The sequence below is a fragment of the Lissotriton vulgaris genome, chromosome 8, assembly GCF_964263255.1.
Source record: "Lissotriton vulgaris chromosome 8, aLisVul1.2, whole genome shotgun sequence".
Classification (NCBI taxonomy): Eukaryota; Metazoa; Chordata; class Amphibia; order Caudata; family Salamandridae; genus Lissotriton; species Lissotriton vulgaris.
The window spans coordinates 1,245,746,189-1,245,764,484 of NC_141696.1; the positions used below are offsets into that span (position 1 = coordinate 1,245,746,189).

The 18,296-nt window shown below is 44.9% G+C and overlaps 1 protein-coding gene across 1 annotated transcript in view; it reads right to left on the minus strand.

Moving 5' to 3' along the window:
* The window catches only part of LOC147698549 (lysosomal proton-coupled steroid conjugate and bile acid symporter SLC46A3-like), a 215,363-nt gene that overhangs the window by 102,045 nt on the left and 95,022 nt on the right, over window positions 1–18,296 (minus strand). Inside the window, exons 3-4 of the mRNA XM_086935160.1 lie at window positions 12,817–13,684; window positions 1,312–1,395 (exon numbers count right to left, since the gene is read on the minus strand). Of these exons, the coding sequence (XP_086791286.1) occupies window positions 1,312–1,395; window positions 12,817–13,684 (952 nt within the window). The remainder of the gene's footprint in view (window positions 1–1,311; window positions 1,396–12,816; window positions 13,685–18,296) is intronic.

Consider the following 18,296-nt stretch of genomic DNA (forward strand, 5'->3'; position numbering starts at 1 on the left):
GTGAACTGTTTAGCCACTGGCGAGTTTACGGAGGTCCGTAGGGCACAGGTTAACTGATGGGCGCCCAAATCTGCCAGCAGTAGGGGGGCTGGGTAAAAGATGGCTGCACATTTGGAACTGCTGATCTCAAAAGCGCCAGGATAAAATAACATTTTAGATGTATTTTGCACCTCCGGAACAAACCAAAATGTTGTCCATTTCTGTAAAAACAATAAGTTAGCCTTTCACATTTCTCTTAATCATTCAACCAATTTCATAGGATGGGATGAATCAATAAACAATGTTTTTGTTTTAAAGAGAATCTGGTGCACTTTTTGGTAAAAGTAAATCAAAGCCAGGGAAGGTAAACATACCTGAACCCTTTCACAGCAGTGAATGACTAAGGGCCAGATGTACGACCATGAAAATTTGTAACTCGCAAATTGAGCTCTAATGCAAGTCACAATTTGCGGGTCGCAAAATGCAATGTACAACAGTGTCTGAGACACTGTTTGCAATTCCCAATGGGGCTGCAAATTGCATGCCTCATGAATATTCATGAGGTACTTGCAATTTGGAACCCATTGGGAATGGCTGGCCTTTCCAGGGATGGTGGCCTGCTGGGCTCAGCAGACCTCCATGTCTGGGACTGCTTTTATATAAAGCAGTTTTCGAATTTTTGTTTTAAATGCAGCCCATTTTCCTTAAAGGAAAGCAGGATGCATTTTAAAAAAGAAAATGAAATGTTTTGTTTCATTTTTTGAGGGCAGGCAGTGGTCCCTGGGACATTGCCTGCACCTAAAAAATATTTTCCCCATTTGCAAGTGCATTACCACCCTCTTGAAGTGGGTGGTAAATTGCGAGTTTTTGTCGACCACAATTGCGGTCGCAAAACACTCATACATGGGGTAGAGAGTCGCTATTAGGAAGGGCCGCCCTTGAAACACCACTTCCTAATAGCGAGTCGCAATTCCTATTTAGCGAGTCGCAAATAAATTGTGACTCGCTAAATAGCAATTGTACATGGCTCTATTCGTTTTAGCATGCACAAACGGGTCGCTAACCTGTTTGCGCATGCAATTTAGGGTCGTACATATGGCCCTAAAGCTCCCATCTCTGAACTTCACAATCACATTAACAGAAGGATTAAAGTGCTAAAAAAGTGGATACACTTTTAAAGAAATGTTTCTCGTTGTGAAATATACACACATTTTCAATGTTTTTGTTTTTAATTCAAAATATTTCCTTGTTATTTTTAGCCGGGCTGAATTTCAAATAAAAACAATGTGTGCTCCTAAAAGCTTTGGCAGAGCGGGAGTAAAGTACACTCACCTTGTTCACTGTCAAGCACCACCTTTGACATCATTGATCGCAAGATGGGGAAAGGCATGAAAGCCAGCAGGATGGCCGCTCGAACTGTGAAGCAAAACAGACTGAGTTACTAAACCAACAAAACCTTCAGCTTTTGTTCTGATAGTGATCTTAGTTATCTTTAAGAATCACACGTGCCAGTATCTAAAACAGGGTTGTTTTGCAGAGACCGCACCTAAATGTCCAAGAGTCCATTCGAGTTTGCTGTATCTGAGACTTAAGTTACAATTCTAGGAATTATTGAGGGTTAAAGGCAATGAGTTTGCTAAGAATGAGCTTTTCTTGTACAGCAAAAAAACATTTCATACTAAAACTTTTGAAATCATATCCAAGTCGCCTTATCCTATGTAATAATAAAAACGTCTAGCTACGGTGGCCTGGATGTCTCAAGAACTTTGGGCCCCATTGACGCCGTACTGGGATTGCTTCTATCCACAAAGGGCTCAAGTGTAAGTCCTGGAAATCAACTTTCAGATATTTCCAGGACTCTGTTAGTAGAATATGAGACTACATCAGTGGGACTGCCTGCAGGCAGACATCCTGCCCTTTAGTCCACGACTGGTTCACAAATACCAAGTCGGGTGCAAACTACTTGTTATGCCTATGTCTTATTTTTTATGTGGGTCCAAACTGCACATACTAGGTGGCCTTGCCATCCTGAATTTCACCATGTAAAACATGGCACAGAATGGTCATTCAAATAGTGAATATGCCCAGTTTGGCAACCTCAGAAAAGGGAATATGTGCAACCAGTGGGTCATTCCCATTCTTGTGTATGCAAGTCAGAATGGATCATAACTGCACACGACGGAAATAGTGAGCCCACCTAATGAATATTTACCAGGCGCCATAATATGAAAAGAGCCATGGGAGTGCACCGGCCATGGGAGCTCACTTTCCGTGCCCCGGGGCATTTTCCTATTACGGAGGAAGCCACTGGACAGCCCCAAAACCGCTCCAATGTAGGAAGGAGTTGCACACTCATTTCTTTAAAGAATGCTACAATCGCAATACTTTAAGAACTCCGCTTCCTCTCCTGGAACTCGCTGCTTTTAAGCTTGCCTTTGGCCATATATAGCGCTCCGCTGCCTTTTGCCTAGGTTTGCACTCTACAAACCTAGACACGGGAGAGGTGCCAAATGGGCACTGGCAGAGAACATGAGAGCAACAGAACACGCAGACACACACCCACGCCCACTACGCTCCATCTCTCTGAACAGGTACAGCAGCAGCAGGGCAAGCTTCCCTCACATGCCAAGAAGGAGCAGCAGCATCACAAGCTTTCCTTGTCCTCAAGTTTCTTAGAGTTCTAATATTGAATGACCACAAGAATATAGCAAGGTTGTAGAGAAAGAAGGATGTTGGGGTACACACGAGGGATCTCCCCAACAGACAACTACAGAAATGGACCCTTTTGTGGTGCCTGTATCTACACGGATATACTTTGCATATATTCTCTACTCTCTCTTACAGTCTCAGTATTGCTGTCTATCCTAGACCACACACACTGCTAGCGGGAAGAGAGATTGGCGAGCCTCCCACGTCTATCATATTCTCCACAATGTGTCAAGGTGGAACCCAAGACTTAATGGAGGAAGACTATATGGCAATTTGTTTTGTGCACAGATGCAGCTCTAGCTGCAGCTGTGCAAACGGCCATTTCCCTCAAAGAAGAGGCACAGGGGTGCCATAGGAGATAAGAACCTTGTGATGCAGTTACAGGCAGGACGACTTTCAGTGTCCGATACTTCCAGAGAAGCTAGCGAGTGGCAGGGTCCATTTAAAGTAAGCCTGCCTTTGGAATATCCTATTAGCTAGCATTGATCCTGTATACATGGGCCAACAGGCAACTATAGCTGCCTGAGGCATCAGATAGATGAAACTGACAAGCAGTCATCCAAGATAGACAAAGCGTCTCTATGCACATGATATTGGAAACCACCATCTAAATTAAGTCATAGGAAATGAGCACTGCATTATTGGACCAGACATTGGTCTGTTTTTGTGTTATTTAAATTTGTCATCACCCACTACCGCATGCTGCAGTAGGTCAGCCCACTTCCACCATTTGCTAACTTAATTTGGGGGGAATGCATTCTGCTTTTTAATAAGGACCACATCCGCAAACAAAGTAGTTTCCTTCAGAGTCAGGAACTACTGTGCCAGTGTGCTTTCGACACCAAACTAATTAACAAAAAAAAAGCATACATTTTTGAGGGTGAGGGCCTGGTAATTCCTTGGAAAATTACGTTTTATAAAAGAAACCAGGCCGGACTGAGAAACCGAAAGCAGCCCAGGCACAAACGCTTAAACCAGACCCACTCTCCTGGGCTCCTCGTGCAACCTTGCTTTCCCTCCACCCATTCTCTCTCTTTCCGACCCGGCTCTCTTCTCCCCCTTCTCTCTCTCTCTAATCGCTTTCACTCTACCTTCCCTAATTCCCCCTCTCTTTCACTTTCTTGCTCTAGTTGTCAAAGCCTCCCTGTGCCTACTGCAATTAACTTCGGGGTGCTGGAGAAAGTGACAGAGGCACAAGGAGCTTTCCAAGGGCTCCAGCCCACTGGGGAAATGTCCAGTGGGATAAAATGCCTGTTCGGCCCTGAAACAAAAGTAAAAAACTAAACTTACTTACTTACTTAATCTTTATTTCGATCACAAGATCATAAAAGATATACATTCAATCTTATACAAAATTTAAAAAGCATATTAAACAACATTAGTGATCAAGATAAAAACTGGAGTTTAAAAAATGTAGCACAATTTTGGGACTGTCTCAAGACTTCAGGTTTTCTAACACATCCTTTTTACACAGCGACAACGAGCATACCACATGGAGGTTAAAAATTTAGATAGAGCAAATACTAAAGTGGGGGATCGGTCTGTCTTTAGGACTCTATATGCGGGTAGAAAAGTTCTGAATCCCAAGTTCCTGAGCAGGGGGACTAGCCAATATTTCCTACTCCTTTCATACCCCCTGCAAAAGAAGACAACATGAACGTCATTCTCCTTTGAATGTCCACAAGCCGGGCAAATTTCTGAAGAGGAACGAGAAGACCAGGATGCTGTGAACGATGCTAGGGGAAGGGTTCCATATCTCCATTGGAGAAATAGTTTCCTGGTTAGTTGTGGAGAAATGGCATCTAGGACACTTTCGAGATGGTAGGAATCTTTAGTTTGAATGAACTTGTTGGACAGCGACCCCTCCCGTGCACCGTCCATGGCTCTAAGGAGCATATGATCGTAATAAGCTCTCGTCAGTGCCTTTTTTGGGGTCCTTGAGCACATATTTAGTGGGTCTGTCCATAGTTCATAGAGTCCAATTGCCTCCAGCGTTCTCCTGATGTAAATCAGCCATGGCATTGTTTTGGCATTGGGTAGCTCTAGAAATTCCTGCAGCTCAGCTCTGTAATTTAAGAGGTCTGGACTACTCCATAGACGCCGCCAGAATGTCAGGGGCTTTAGGCCCAGCTCCTCCGTTATGGGACGAATGTCCAAGTCCAGTCTGAGCGGGAGTAATGGTGTACTCTGTGGGAGAGCAACAATCTGTCTCAAGAATTTGTTTTCAGTTGTTAATAATTTGGACGATGGAATGTGCCCCCACAGCTCACCCCCATACGTGACACCACCCCGGGCTTGTACTTTATAGATGTGAATTATGGGGCTAAGTGGACGGAAGGGGGATTTGTTCACCAGTCTCATAGTGCCTCCCGCCAACTGTGCCAGTTTGATGTTCACTTTCGACTGGTGGGAAGACCACGTTAGGTGTTCATTAAGAGTGATCCCCAGGTATTCGATAGTGTACACCCGTTCCAGTTGGACTTCTCCCAACCTTGGTGGGGAGCGATTATGCGGCTTCGGATTAAGGATCATGTATTTAGTCTTTTAAGGGTTGATTTCAAGTCCTCGATCTAAACAGAACTGTAGGAACCCGTCCAAGACACGTTGAATGCCCATAGGGGATTTGGACAGCAGCAGGGTGTCATCTGCAAACATGATTGCAGGCACCCTGCTGCCAGTCAGCTTTGGGGCATCGGTGTTGGGAATCCTGGATAGGTGGTTCACTATCCCGTTCACAAAGAGGCAAAACAGGGTCGGTGCGAGCACGCAAACCTGTCGTACCCCTCTGCGAACGGGAAACCTTTCGGTTAGGTTGCCTCCTCTGCCACACCTAACGCGGGCATAGTTGTTGTGGTGCAATCTCATCAGGATACCCAAAATATCTCCAGGGACATTCAACTCCTCCAAGACCTTCCACAACTTCAGTCTTGGTACCAAATCAAAGGCGGCACGCAAGTCTACGAAGACTGTATATAGGGTGCCGCCCTCGATTATAGCTGTCCTCCAGTATAGCAGGTTCAACCTAAAAATTTGGTCTGTTGTGGACACTCCCTGTCTGAATCCAGCCTGATAGGGAGTCAGAATGCCCATCTCGTCTACCCAGTCCTGTAGTCGATTCAGAACCAGTCTCCCAAAGAGCTTCTGGGATATGTCAATAAGATTAATTGGCCGGTAGTTGGCTGGGAGCAGAGGGGATCCCTTTTTATAAATTGGGACTACCTCGGCGCCCAGCCAAGTATCCGGAACCTCCATACCCGCCAGGATGGCGTTGAATATCAATGTAAGGTATGGGGCCCATATCCCTGGTTCTTGCTTGAATAAGTCCCCAGGTACCCCATCAAGACCGGGGGCTTTTCCAGCGGAAAGCCCAGCTATGGCCGCCCTCACCTCTTTTTCTGTAAAACGGTCGCTACATGTGCCTAGGCCTGGCGTACTGTTTGAGATGCTGGGAGACCTTTCTTCTGCTGAGTACAGTGCCTTGAAATGGCTCTGCCATAAGCTGGGGGCGATGTTAGGCTCGATAGCTGAGGGTAAATCCTCTGTGCCGTTTGAGACCAGGCGCCAGAATTTACGCGAGTCTCGAGTGGTTAGTGACCTCGAGATATTTTCCCAGTATTCCTGGTCCCATTCGGCCCTTGCATCTACCAAGAGCTTCCTGTAAGATCTTCTCCTGGCTTGGATTTCCTCCCTATTGGTGCCACTCTTGATGGCAAGTAGCAGTTTGGTCTTAGATTCCCTGCAAGTAGCATTGTACCAGGTCGTCTTGGCTGGGGGTCCTGATCTTTTTCCCGACTTTGAGAACAGATCTATCTCTAGGGTATTAATTAGCTCAGCATGTGTGTGAGCGAGCTTATCTCTATTAGCTGGCCCTACCGCCTCTTTCCCTATCTGGAAAGCCTTCTAAGTGCGGAATGATCCTTGCATATTGTTTGGGTAATCTGTCTCCCCTAGTGACTAATTTCTCCCATCTGACTTTCTTCCGATTATTTTCTAATAGGAGCCCCGACTTGTCATTATCCGTGCCGAGCGAAGTGGGTTCGTTCCCTGGTGAGATGTAGGAAAGTTCCACGGCATTATAGTCACTATCCCTTCTCTCAATGATTTTAAAGTCGACTACTTGTGGCCACATGGATAGTTTAACGAGAATATAATCTATTCTCGATTCTCGGCCAGTTTTGTTATAAGTACAGGTGCTAGGTATGTCAGATTTACCACGACCATTGCAGGCCCTTAATCCTTGGTTTAGGGTGAGGGCAGTAATCTGCAAGGCCAGGGGGGTCCAAGCTCTCGGGGGAGGTGCCACCGTCACAGGTACGCGCCAGCGTAAGTCTTCCTCAAGAGAGGGGCCATCTCGTAGACCTGATAGTGGTTCATACTGAGAATTTAGGTCGCCTCCCACCAGGCATGGAAGTTCCCAGGGAATACCGTCAAGGAAAACAGAGTTGCTCTATGGTGCTGGATTCCTTGGACATTTGTACCGGCCTGGAATATATGTTTACAACCACCCATTTCGATGAATTTGGCCACTCCAATAATGACGGCCAAAATATCATCTGAATCTGTTTCCAGGTAGTTAGCCTAGCAGCCTAAATCTGTTGCTATCCATGTCGTGAGTCCTCCCGATGGCCTTCCCCTTCCCCCCCCCACTTAGCAGGTTTAGAGAAGGCTGCAAAACCCTGAAGAAAGATTTCCTCACGTGCCCAGGTCTCCTGAAGAAGTAGAATGCTTTTAGAATTGATAAAGGAGGCCCAGTCAGGAGAGTCAATCTTGCTGGCTAGTCCCGCAACGTTCCACGAAACCAGGTTTAAGGGGCATAGTTTGGTAGAGGGTAAGCCCGTACAGATGTTATTGTTAGATTCCCTGATTTCCGGAGTAACCACCTGTATTGAGGGTGAATGAGCCTGTGCAAATCTTAGATTAGTATGGGTCGCATTTGGAGCCTCTGGAGAGGACTCCGGAACTAGATTTAATTCCAGAGGGTTTTGTGTCCCTGTGGGCAGAGTGGATAGTAAGAGTGGGCTGTTCCCCGTCCCTTCTAAAGCTGTCCATTCACACCCCCCATTGTCCATGCGTCAGTCCACCATTTCCAGACTGCTGTATCTGTTGTAGACAGGGAAATGGGCTGGATAATGCATTCTATGGGGCCCTTGAATACCTCTTGTAAATCCGCCCCCGCGGCCCCTCCTCCTTGTGATGTTTTCCCAGCCTTCATCCTCCTCAAACTGCATGAAATGATCAGTGGGTCTTCCCCTGTAATTAAGAGGACCGCTTATCTCCCTTCGACCACTTCGCCAATCATCCAGTAAGTCTTGGTGGTGCCCCCATCTTTGATCCTCCAAGTTATATGGACTTGATGGATAAAAGAATGAGAGAGGGAGAGGTTGGATATTGCTGGCTTGGTCATCAGAGTCCCAGGCATAACAGCAAAAGGCTGGCATCCACCGTCAAACGTACTGGTTTTTCCAATGCTTGTTTTCATTAGCTAAGGCACCATACAACCAAAATGTAAAACAGAGGCACACACAGGTAAATAAACTAGGAAATGGAATAGACAGGAAAATGAAAGGAATAGTCTAATGGCCTAGTGGAATCAATTAGTTGAGTGCTTTCCAGAGAGGAGAAAACAGTAGGTGGTCTATTCACCAGACATATTTATGGGTAGCCACTGTTATTGGTACTTTGTACACGGGTAAGAGGGGCCTATTTGGCCACAATTTAACTTTCATGAACTGTATCCTCACCATGTAAGTGTCCGCTTACCAACGTTAACGCTGCAAAATATTGCAGCAACTTTTTGACACTTTGTCTATTTTGAAAGGTTCACTGATTCAGAAATCTCAAACTGATCTGCTTGAAAAATGTTATTCAACCCATAACCCTTTCCGTCCTAGCATCCACCAATGGGGAAAGCACTGGCACCACCCCCATGAGCTACCCTTCATACTGCCCCCACAGGGGAGGGCAGCAGAAGCCCTTCCACTGCCGTCCCAGTCCTCCCCTGCCCCTATCTTCTAATGACGTAGGCGCGCACCACACGCCGATGTCAGATGCAACCAGACACGCTGGAAGCCATTTGCTTTTAGCACGTCCAAGGAGGAGAGGAGAGTTTCCCCCTGGAGAGGGGGGGGGGGGGGGGGGAATTAAAAAAAGAGGGATCGGAGGAAAGGAAAGGGTGGGGCAAGGACTGACACAAATTTCCACCCAGGTCTCACAATAAACCTGTTACCGCACTTGTGTGGTGAGGCAAGGGGCTGTTACTGGGAAGGGCCAAAAACCTAGGGATTAAGGGTAGAGCACAGCGAATTCTAAGCGCTACATTTCTACGTTTAGCGGATTCTGCACTGAACAGCCACACAAGTGAGGTATCATTTTACAGACCAAGGGGAACGCTGGGTTGCAGCACATTTGTGGCAGCACGGTGGTCCCACATAAAAATGTGGTAAAAAATTTGATTTTTTTCCAGCTAAATTTAAGCTTTGCAAGGGATTCTGGGGAGGAAAGCATTGGGGGGGGGGGGGGGGGTCCATGCAAGCCATATCTGCTTGACTCCTCTGGGTGTCTAGTTTTGAGAAATGTGTGTGTTTGGTAGGATTCCTTAGATGGTCGATGAGGCCAAGGCCAAAAACCCAGGTGACCCCCCCTTGCAAAACCAGGCCGTTTTGTGATAGGTAATTTTGATATTCCTATATTGATATCCCCATAATAGATTTTGGGCCCTTGCCTGCCGCAGGTACTTGGATCACCCACACAAGTGAGGTACCATTTTTATCAGGAGACCTCGGGGAACGCTGGGTGGGAGGACATTTATGTCAGCCCTGTGATCTGACCACATTTCCACACAGAAATTTTAGAAAAATTAGATTTTTTCAGCAAAATTTGAAGTTTGCAGGGGATTCTGGGTAGGAAAACATTGGGGGGGGGGGGGGGTGCACGCAAACCATACTTCCCTGAACTCCCCCGGGTGTCTAGTTTTCAAAGATGTCTGGGTTTGGTAGGTTTCCCCAGATGGCCACCGAGCGAGGGCCAAAAACCCAGGTGAGCCCCTTTGCAAAACCAGGGTGTTTTGTGATAGGTAATTTTGATGCCCCTTCAATACGTTTTGGGCCCTTCACGGCTGCGGGCACTAGGCCCACCCACACAAGTGAGGTACCATTTTTATTTGGAGACTTTGGAGAGTGCAGGGTGTGTGAAAGTTCATGGACTCACTCAGATTCCAGAACTTTCCATCATACAAATGTGAGGAAAATGTGTTTTCTGGGACAAAGTTTAAGGTTGCAAGGGATTCTGGGTAACAGAAGCTGCTAAGAGCTAGACAAGTCACCCCTTTCTGGATTCCCCTGGGTGTCTAGTTTTCAAAAATGTATAGGCTTTACTAGGTTTCCCTAGGTGCCGGCAGAGCTAGGGTTCAAAATCCACACCTAGGCAATTTGCATAAAAAGGGTCAGTTTTCACTGAAAAAATGTAGTGTGTACATGTTGCGATTTGGCCCATTTCCTGTGGCAGGCACTAGGCCAACCCACACAAGTGAGGTGCCATTTTTATCAGGAGACTTTGAGGAATGAGGGGTGGGTGAAATTTTTTGGAGCCGTGCCTATTACAGAACTTTCCATTACAGAAATGTGAGGAAAATGTTTTTTTTCTGTTTTTTTTTTTAAAAAAGTTTGAGGTTTGCAAGGGATTCTGGGTAATACAACCTGGAGAGAGCCACTCAAGTCACCCATCCTGGATTCCTCTCGGTATCTAGTTTTCAATAATGTATCGGTCTGCATGGTTTCCCTAGGTGCCGGATGAGTTTTGGGCCATTTCCTGTCGCGGGTACGAGGCCTACCCACACAAGTGAGGTACCATTTTTATCGGGACACTTGGGGGGGGTGGGGGGGGGGGGACACAGAATTGTAGCGCAACTGTATTTACCTATTGACTTTCTATGCATTTCCACCTTCCAAATGTAAGACAATGTGTGAAAAATAAGTTGCTTTGAAAAATTGTCTATAATTCACATGCTGCTATGGGTACCCACAATTTTTGAGATGTGCAAATTGCCACAGCTTCTAAACTCAATATTTTCTTGCCATTTCAGAAATACATAGGTGACCTTGATATCTATCTTTCACTCTTTATATTTTAACCAAATTAATTTCTATATACCCGGTACACAATGAAAAACCATTGCAAGATGCAGCTCAGTTATTGGCTCTGGGATCTTCGGGTTCTGGGTGGACCTACAAGTCCTATACATCCCCACAACCAGAAGGTTCCAGGGAATGTAACAGTATATTGCCTTAAGAAAGATGTCATACTTAGAAGAAGTTACAGGTGAAAACGTTGGCACAAACAGCTTTTTTCTTTTTAAACGTATTTTCTATTTTTTTTATTTTCAACTATTAGTTTATATAAAAAGAATTTGAAGGATCTACATAAATGACCCCTTGCTGAGGTCAGAATTGTGTCTACTTTTAAGAAAAGTATAGCTTTCCAGAATCCATTATTGCTTTCACACCAATTTCTACGACTAGCTGGAAGGAGGTTGAAAGCACAAAACGTAGCAAAAATAGGCTGTCGCAGTAAAATGCCAAAACTGTGTAAACATATTTTGTTTTCTGACAAAAGCAGCAAAGGGGTTAAAGGCTTCAAAATAAAGAATCCTCTACATTTCTTAGAAGTGAAGTGAAAGAGGGAGCAGAGAGGCAGACAGGTAGCACTAAACAGAGTTGTTAAATGAGAGAAGCCTTGGGCCCCTTGCTGAACACTCTTGCATGAAGTAAAATACAGTGCATTTAGGTGCTGCAGTATGTTTCAGAGGCCTACAGACCGTGGACCTATGCCCACACCCAGTCCACCTGCGAAAAACCACTGGATCATTAACATACTGGACTTGTCCGCCCAGGTCAATGCGGTCACCTTGATCCGTTTCCAAACCCTGAGGATGCTGAGAAATACCTACAGGTGACTACCTAACAGTACCAGAAAAAAACATCACACAAGCCCTTTTAACAAGCAATGACTATTACTCTACTCCTATGTAGAGATCACCAAGCACTTCACGAAGAGGACATAGAACATCCAGAACACCAAACTTGTTTTCAACATCTGACGTAGATCCTACTTCACACTACAACCGCAAGAGCTCCACTACCTCCCAATACACACGCACATACAAGCTTCTCACCCACTGATCCAAAGCACTACAAAACTCAGGCCCAGGCTACCTTAATAGCTGCATACATTTCTACCAATCTTCAAGGCATCTCCACTCAGCCAGACTCTAGCCAGCACCACTGGCGTAACGAAAAGTGAGGGGGCCTCCCTGCACGGTACTAAGGGAGGCCCCCTCCGGGCTCAATCAGGAGCTCTCCGGCCAGAGTGCAGTGCCGAGGGGGCTCTTTGGAGCTAGGGGCCCCCCGTCCGCGTGGGCTGCGGGTGCCTGTGTTACACCCCAGGCCAGCACACAAACCAGTCTTCTGGCAAAAGTGTACTGCACTCTGTACCCTCAAGTGGTAGAGCAAGACCCATTCCAGGAAGAGAGTACATCAGGTTTTCTATGCAACAGTTGGGCCTAAAGTACATGAACAAGCATTTAGAGATTGAACTGAAATAACGCAAATACTTGGAACCTCTTGGTATTAGTTATTCATAGAATTTTGATCTAACGATCTAAGGCCACCAAAAGAGACCAAAGTTTCTCTTGGAAAAAAAACCTGGAAAATGATATACAGAACCACACAGTAGTGGTGGGTAGACCACCCAGATTCAAGACTCATGAGCAGTTTCTTTCAACTTTCACACCAACCAGCCGAAGTCTCCAAGTGTAATGTCTCATGACACGCTTTTAAAAAACGGTTACTGCTACCAAAAATCACTCTCTTCCCTCCATAGCCTCACTGGCCGGCCAACAGGCTGTTTGCCCTATATAATATGTACAGTACACAACACTCTGCCTTAACATGGCTCATTTTACATATGTGTGCTTGTGTCATATCCAGGGCATCCATGTTCAGAATGCATACCTCAGTAACCTAGACACAGATACATATCTCACTCTTGGATGACCATTCTGAAACATCTATCAGTATGACTGAAGATCTTCTGTTTTGAATCAAAGGAGGTACATATCTGAAGTTAACTTACCTAGAAACATTAGCAGTGTTGTTTTGGCAAAGGCTGTCATGAGCATTCCAGTGATCCAGGAAAAGAGGCCAATGAAGATAATGAATGGTTCCCTCAGGAACTTGGTGAAAAGGAAAACTCCAAGGAAACTGGTCACAAATACAAAGGTATTCAAAGCGGAACCCCATCCAATAAGAACAGCATCCCAGCAGAGAGGAGTGCCCAACTCGTAGAGAGTAAAAACAGAAAAAGCCCCATACTCTCCAAACAAGAACGCCATGAAGGCAAAAAGCATTGAGATAATTAAAGATCGCTTTTTGCAAGAAGCAGTTTTAAAAAGTAAGAACACACCGGCAAATACCTCTTTAAAGCCTTCGGCACTGAATGCATTTGCTTGGGTTTCTGATATGTTTACACTTTCTTGAAGGAAGAAAATTATGTAGATAATATTAACAAAATGAAGAATGCAGGCTGTAACAAATGACCATGTAAAACCAACATATTCAATGAAATAGCCGGAAAGTATGCCAGCTAATCCACTTGACACTCCAAGAATTGTGTCAATCAGAGCTATCCGTATAGTCTTCTGTTTTGCACCTTGGCTTATATCCGCTACATACGCAAAACATCCACCAAGAAAGGTTGCAAATCCCCCAAGAAATCCAGTAAGCACAGCTGATATAAAAAAAATATAAAGAGGCCAGGAGAAACAGGATATTCCAAAGTAAAATAAGGAAGTCAGAAAGCCTCCGAGAGAGGGCAACAATAAGGAAGCCTTGCGTCCATGGCGGTCACCATAGGCAACAATGAGCAGGGTCATAAAAAGACTTGGAATTAAGCCGCTTAAATCCATGGACATGGAAAATAGAGATGTCTTCTTTTGGACCTCCTAAAAAGAAAAAAAACAACACTTTAAGATATGTGTACCCAGTGATGAAACATCTTTACATAATACTCCTCTCAGGGAGCTCCCAACATGTAGCAACTTTGCTCTCTGGACCTGACAAGTAACTTTTAGGTCTATGAAGAGCACCACAACATAGATCTAGATGCACTTCATTCTCAAACTGTTTTGTTTCTTGTGGCAATAAAGTGGCATTGACATAGAACACATCTGAACAGCTGTGATGTGATATAATATTGAGAACCAAATTTGTTCTCCACCAGTGTGAGATCACAGCAGCAGGCCTTCTCCACTGTTGCCTCGAGTCAGACATGGATTCAGTTATCTAACCCCCTATGTAAATATATTATATTGTAATACTTTATTTGATAAAATATATCATAAAAGTACAGACGTAAAATCACATTAAACAATTACCAAGTATTAGTACAAATCCATTAAAAGAAAAAATCATCGTTACAGACAATTAAAAACGTGGAGAAAAGCCTACAGAGATTTAAATAAAAAGGATGCATTCTTAAGACGTTAAAAGCAGCCTAGATCGTATAAACCAAGCACTGGCCAAATACTTAGCTATCCCGCAAACTATGTACATTGAGGTAGTGTTGGTTAGAATAATACGCAGAGCTGATCTGTGGTCTCTAACGCCCATCTCCCTACACACAGGTTTCAGCCATTTTGCCCCCACATGTTTATAGGCATTACAAGCAAACAAAAAATGGCCAAGGGATTCTACCGGACACGGGCAACCTGGACATTTTAGATCATGAACCCTCCTGCCCTTCCACCCTTCCATACATTTTTTTTAGAGGGAGGGTGCTGTATCTTAATTTTAAGAACAGGGTTCTATCTCTGGGGGTCTGAATAAAGTCCAGAAATGGTTCCAATTTCCTGCTGGGTTTATGATCAAGGAAGTTGTTTGTCAGAGGTCCCCAGCTTGAAATAATGAGATCTTTGCCCTCAGCCCATTCCCAATATAATTTCTTAACAATTTGTTTAGAGGGAGGGGACTGCAAGGCCCAAGACTAAGCCAGACCTATCGATTCCACCAGCTTTTTTAAATTGTTGAGCCACCTTATTTTGCCGGAAGCATTCAAAGTGATTAATTCGTCCAGCACTAGGGCATAATTTACTAATTCAGGGGTCCGTCTAAGTCGCACCCAGAATAGCACAGGGTGTAGTTGAACTATTTCTGCAATTGGTCTTTTGCCCATATCATAAAATAATGGTTTCAAGGGGGTCGAGGGAGGAAGGGAGACTAGGTCTCAAGAACTTATTCTCTGCAGTAGCCAGCGCCTTACTATTCTCAGTGCCCAATAGTTCAGAGCCATAAACTGCAGAAGCTAAAGCTTTCCCCTCATAAACTGCCAAGGCGGGGGCTACTGGTCTACAGATTGAAAGACACTGGTTCTTTAAAATGGCTCCGGAGACCCTTTTAAGATTTAGGACCATTTTGGATATATGGGAGTCCCATCTCATATTGTTACAAAGCCTGACCCCAAGGTAATCAAATTCATCCACCACTTCTAGGTGGGTACCAATCAAGGAAAGATGGTCTTTCATCGAATTCCTTTTAGCAGATAGTACCATCAGTTTCGTTTTCGTAGTATTGACCGTTAGCCCACGATCTTTACAAAAGATACTGAAACGGTCAAGCAATTTTTGTAGACCCTTGGGGGTTTTGGACATCAGGAGGGTATCGTCCGCAAAGAGAAGTGTAGGGGTTTTCTCTCTAGCTAGGACAGGGGCATCCGCGGGTTCTTCCCGTAAGTGGTCCACCACCCCATTTATGAAAAGGGAGAACAGTGTCGGCGCCATCACACAACCCTGCCGCACCCCTCTATTGACTGGTACCCTCTCTGTCAATTGGCCTTGGCTCCCCCACCGAATCCTTGCATAGTTGTATTCATGGAGCTTGATGATGTATTGCAACAAATAAACAGGGAAGCCCATACCTAATAAAACCTCCCAAAGTTTGGCGCGGGGATGACATCAAATGCTGTTTTCAAGTCTATGAAAGCCAGATACAAGCTTCCCTTGTAGATAGACACTGTCTTTCAATAGACTGCACAGAACCGGAATACCTGGTCCATATCACCAACATTTCTTCTAAACCCCGCCTGAAAGTGGGTCAGAATGCCATTGTCTATTAGCCACGTCTCAATTCGATTTATGATGACCCTGCCAACGACCTTTTGAATGGTGTCAATTAAACTGATTGGTCTATAGTTGGCAGGGTCATCTCTATCACCTTTCTTATATATGGTGATGACCTCCGGACCCTTCCAGGATTCAGGGACAGGATGGCCATGCTGGATTAAGTTCATTAGACAGGCTATAAAATCTGCCCATATTTTGGGGTCATGCAGTAGTAAATCCCCCGGGAGGCCATCTGGGCCGGCTGCCTTCCCTGGTATTATTTTCAGGATTGCGTCATAAACCTCCCGTGAAGAGAAGGACTCTTCCTTACATCCTATCTCCAAACCAGGTATGCTTAGTGTTTCCTTTACTGAGGGTATTGTATGATCTTGCGGACTATCCTCGCAGTATAATTTTAAAAAATGAGAGTGCCATTGATGTTCATTTATATGATTTGGAATAGAGTCAGCCCCCCTTCTATCAAGGACATTGATCAGCTTCCAAAACTCAAAAGCGTTTTTTCCCCCAAGCTGCATCCTTAAGCTGCTGCCAGTGTTCCTCCTCCCAATCCTTTTTAGCTAAATTAATACTTTTATGATACTCTATTCTTGCTAGTCTAACTGCTACAGGGTCCTTATTTCTTATGGCTTGCGTTATGGCCCCCCTCTTGACCCTGCAGCTTGTCGTGTACCATGGATTACCCGTGGAGGGTTTTTGTTTCGGTTTGGAATTCCACTGAGGTTTCTTCATGAAAAACTCTCCTATTTTATCTGTTAGCTTCTTGTACGAAGCTTGTAGGTCCGTAGCAAGAGGATGAGGCACTGCCTGAGCAACGGCTACAAGGCTATGGGTTTCCGCTAGAACTAACTCTTTTATACTATTGAGTTTCCCCTCTTCACACTTGACCATGTTCCATTTTAGCTTCCGATTACAATTCGAGGGCAAGACTTCTTTTGTAATCATTACGTGACCACCGCTCTTGCCAATCCTATTTGCCCAATAGATTTCCATACACAATGGATTATGATCACTATCAGAAGACTGTCTAACCTCCATATCTACTAATTCAATCCAAGATTGAGTATCCAGGAGGATGTAATCAATTCTAGAAGGGCAACCTATCCTATTGTAGGTATTTGCCACGTCCAGGTCAGAGATAGTTCACCCGTTTAGGGCCCGTAGATTATGTTCGAGAGCCAAAGCATTCAACTGGATAGCTCTGGCTGTCCATTTCTTGATGGGGGGAGGGTTACAGCAGGTATAATCTGCCTCCAGTCCTCTGGACTGAAACCTAGTTTCTCTTCGTCACCTAGAGGTTCGAATGTGCAATTAAAATCCGCTCCCACCAGTATTTTAGATGTAATAGGAAGATCAGACCGTCTTACATCCAACAACTCTATTGTGGGCGAGATTAGGCCGCCCTGTATGCCTCTTGCATAGACACAAAAGAGTTCAAAAATTGTGCCCCCAGATGGACTTTTTAAGGAAATGTGCAAGATGTCGTTAGAAAGGACTTTATGGGTGGTAACTACGCAGTTCAAATTCACCTTAACCCAAATATGCAGGCCACCTGAAGGGTGACCTTTCCCCACCGTGACTGCTGGCGTAAAATAAGTAAAGTACCCATTTTTGTATAGTGGGGTCAGTGACAAGGTTTCCTGGAACATACATATGTGGAATTTATTGATAAAATCATTCCAATCTGGGTTAGCAAGATTTTTTTTTAGCCCAGCTATGTTCCAAGACAGAATCTTGATAGAGAAGGGGGTTTCAGGTAATTCCTTAATTGTAACTGGGATACTAGGTTCTATCACCCCCAGACTGGGTCAAGTGTTCCCCAGACTGGCTATGCTCTCTCTACTGCTTTTGGATTCATCCAGAGGGGCAGCTCCCACCACACTCTTTTCCATTTGTCTAGCAGACTGTGTTAGGAGTCAGTCGGCTGTTTCCAATCCACTGAAACGATTATAGCAGGGGATTAGAGGGTAGTTAAGCTGTGGGCCGTGCCAATCCCCATTAAACTGAGTTTCACCTGAAATAAATCTCCCTGCTCTTCTCCCTACTGTGTTCCAACCTCCATCGTTGCCCCCTGCCCAATTAGTTGCGTTCCAGGCTCTCGATGGCTCACCCCTCATCCCCCTCCTCGTGTGGTTAGGAACTCTCAACCATCTCCACCTATTATCTTGATGTTCCGTACGTGTGTAAAAGTATGACAAGGGGTTTAACCCTAATCGTGGAGAAGTTGTTACTTGGGGGCCCGAAACAGATATGGTCCACCAAGCGTGGGTCCTCAAATGTGACAACAACACAGTCACCATATAGGCTTTTCTTATTCTCGCCCACCCAGGGTGCTCTCTCTACCATTAGAATTTTACTATTAATGTTAGGAGGGGGGGGGGGGGGGGGAATTACTGTTTAACCAATGGTAAACTTTGTTTTTGAGAGCCCAGAACGATTC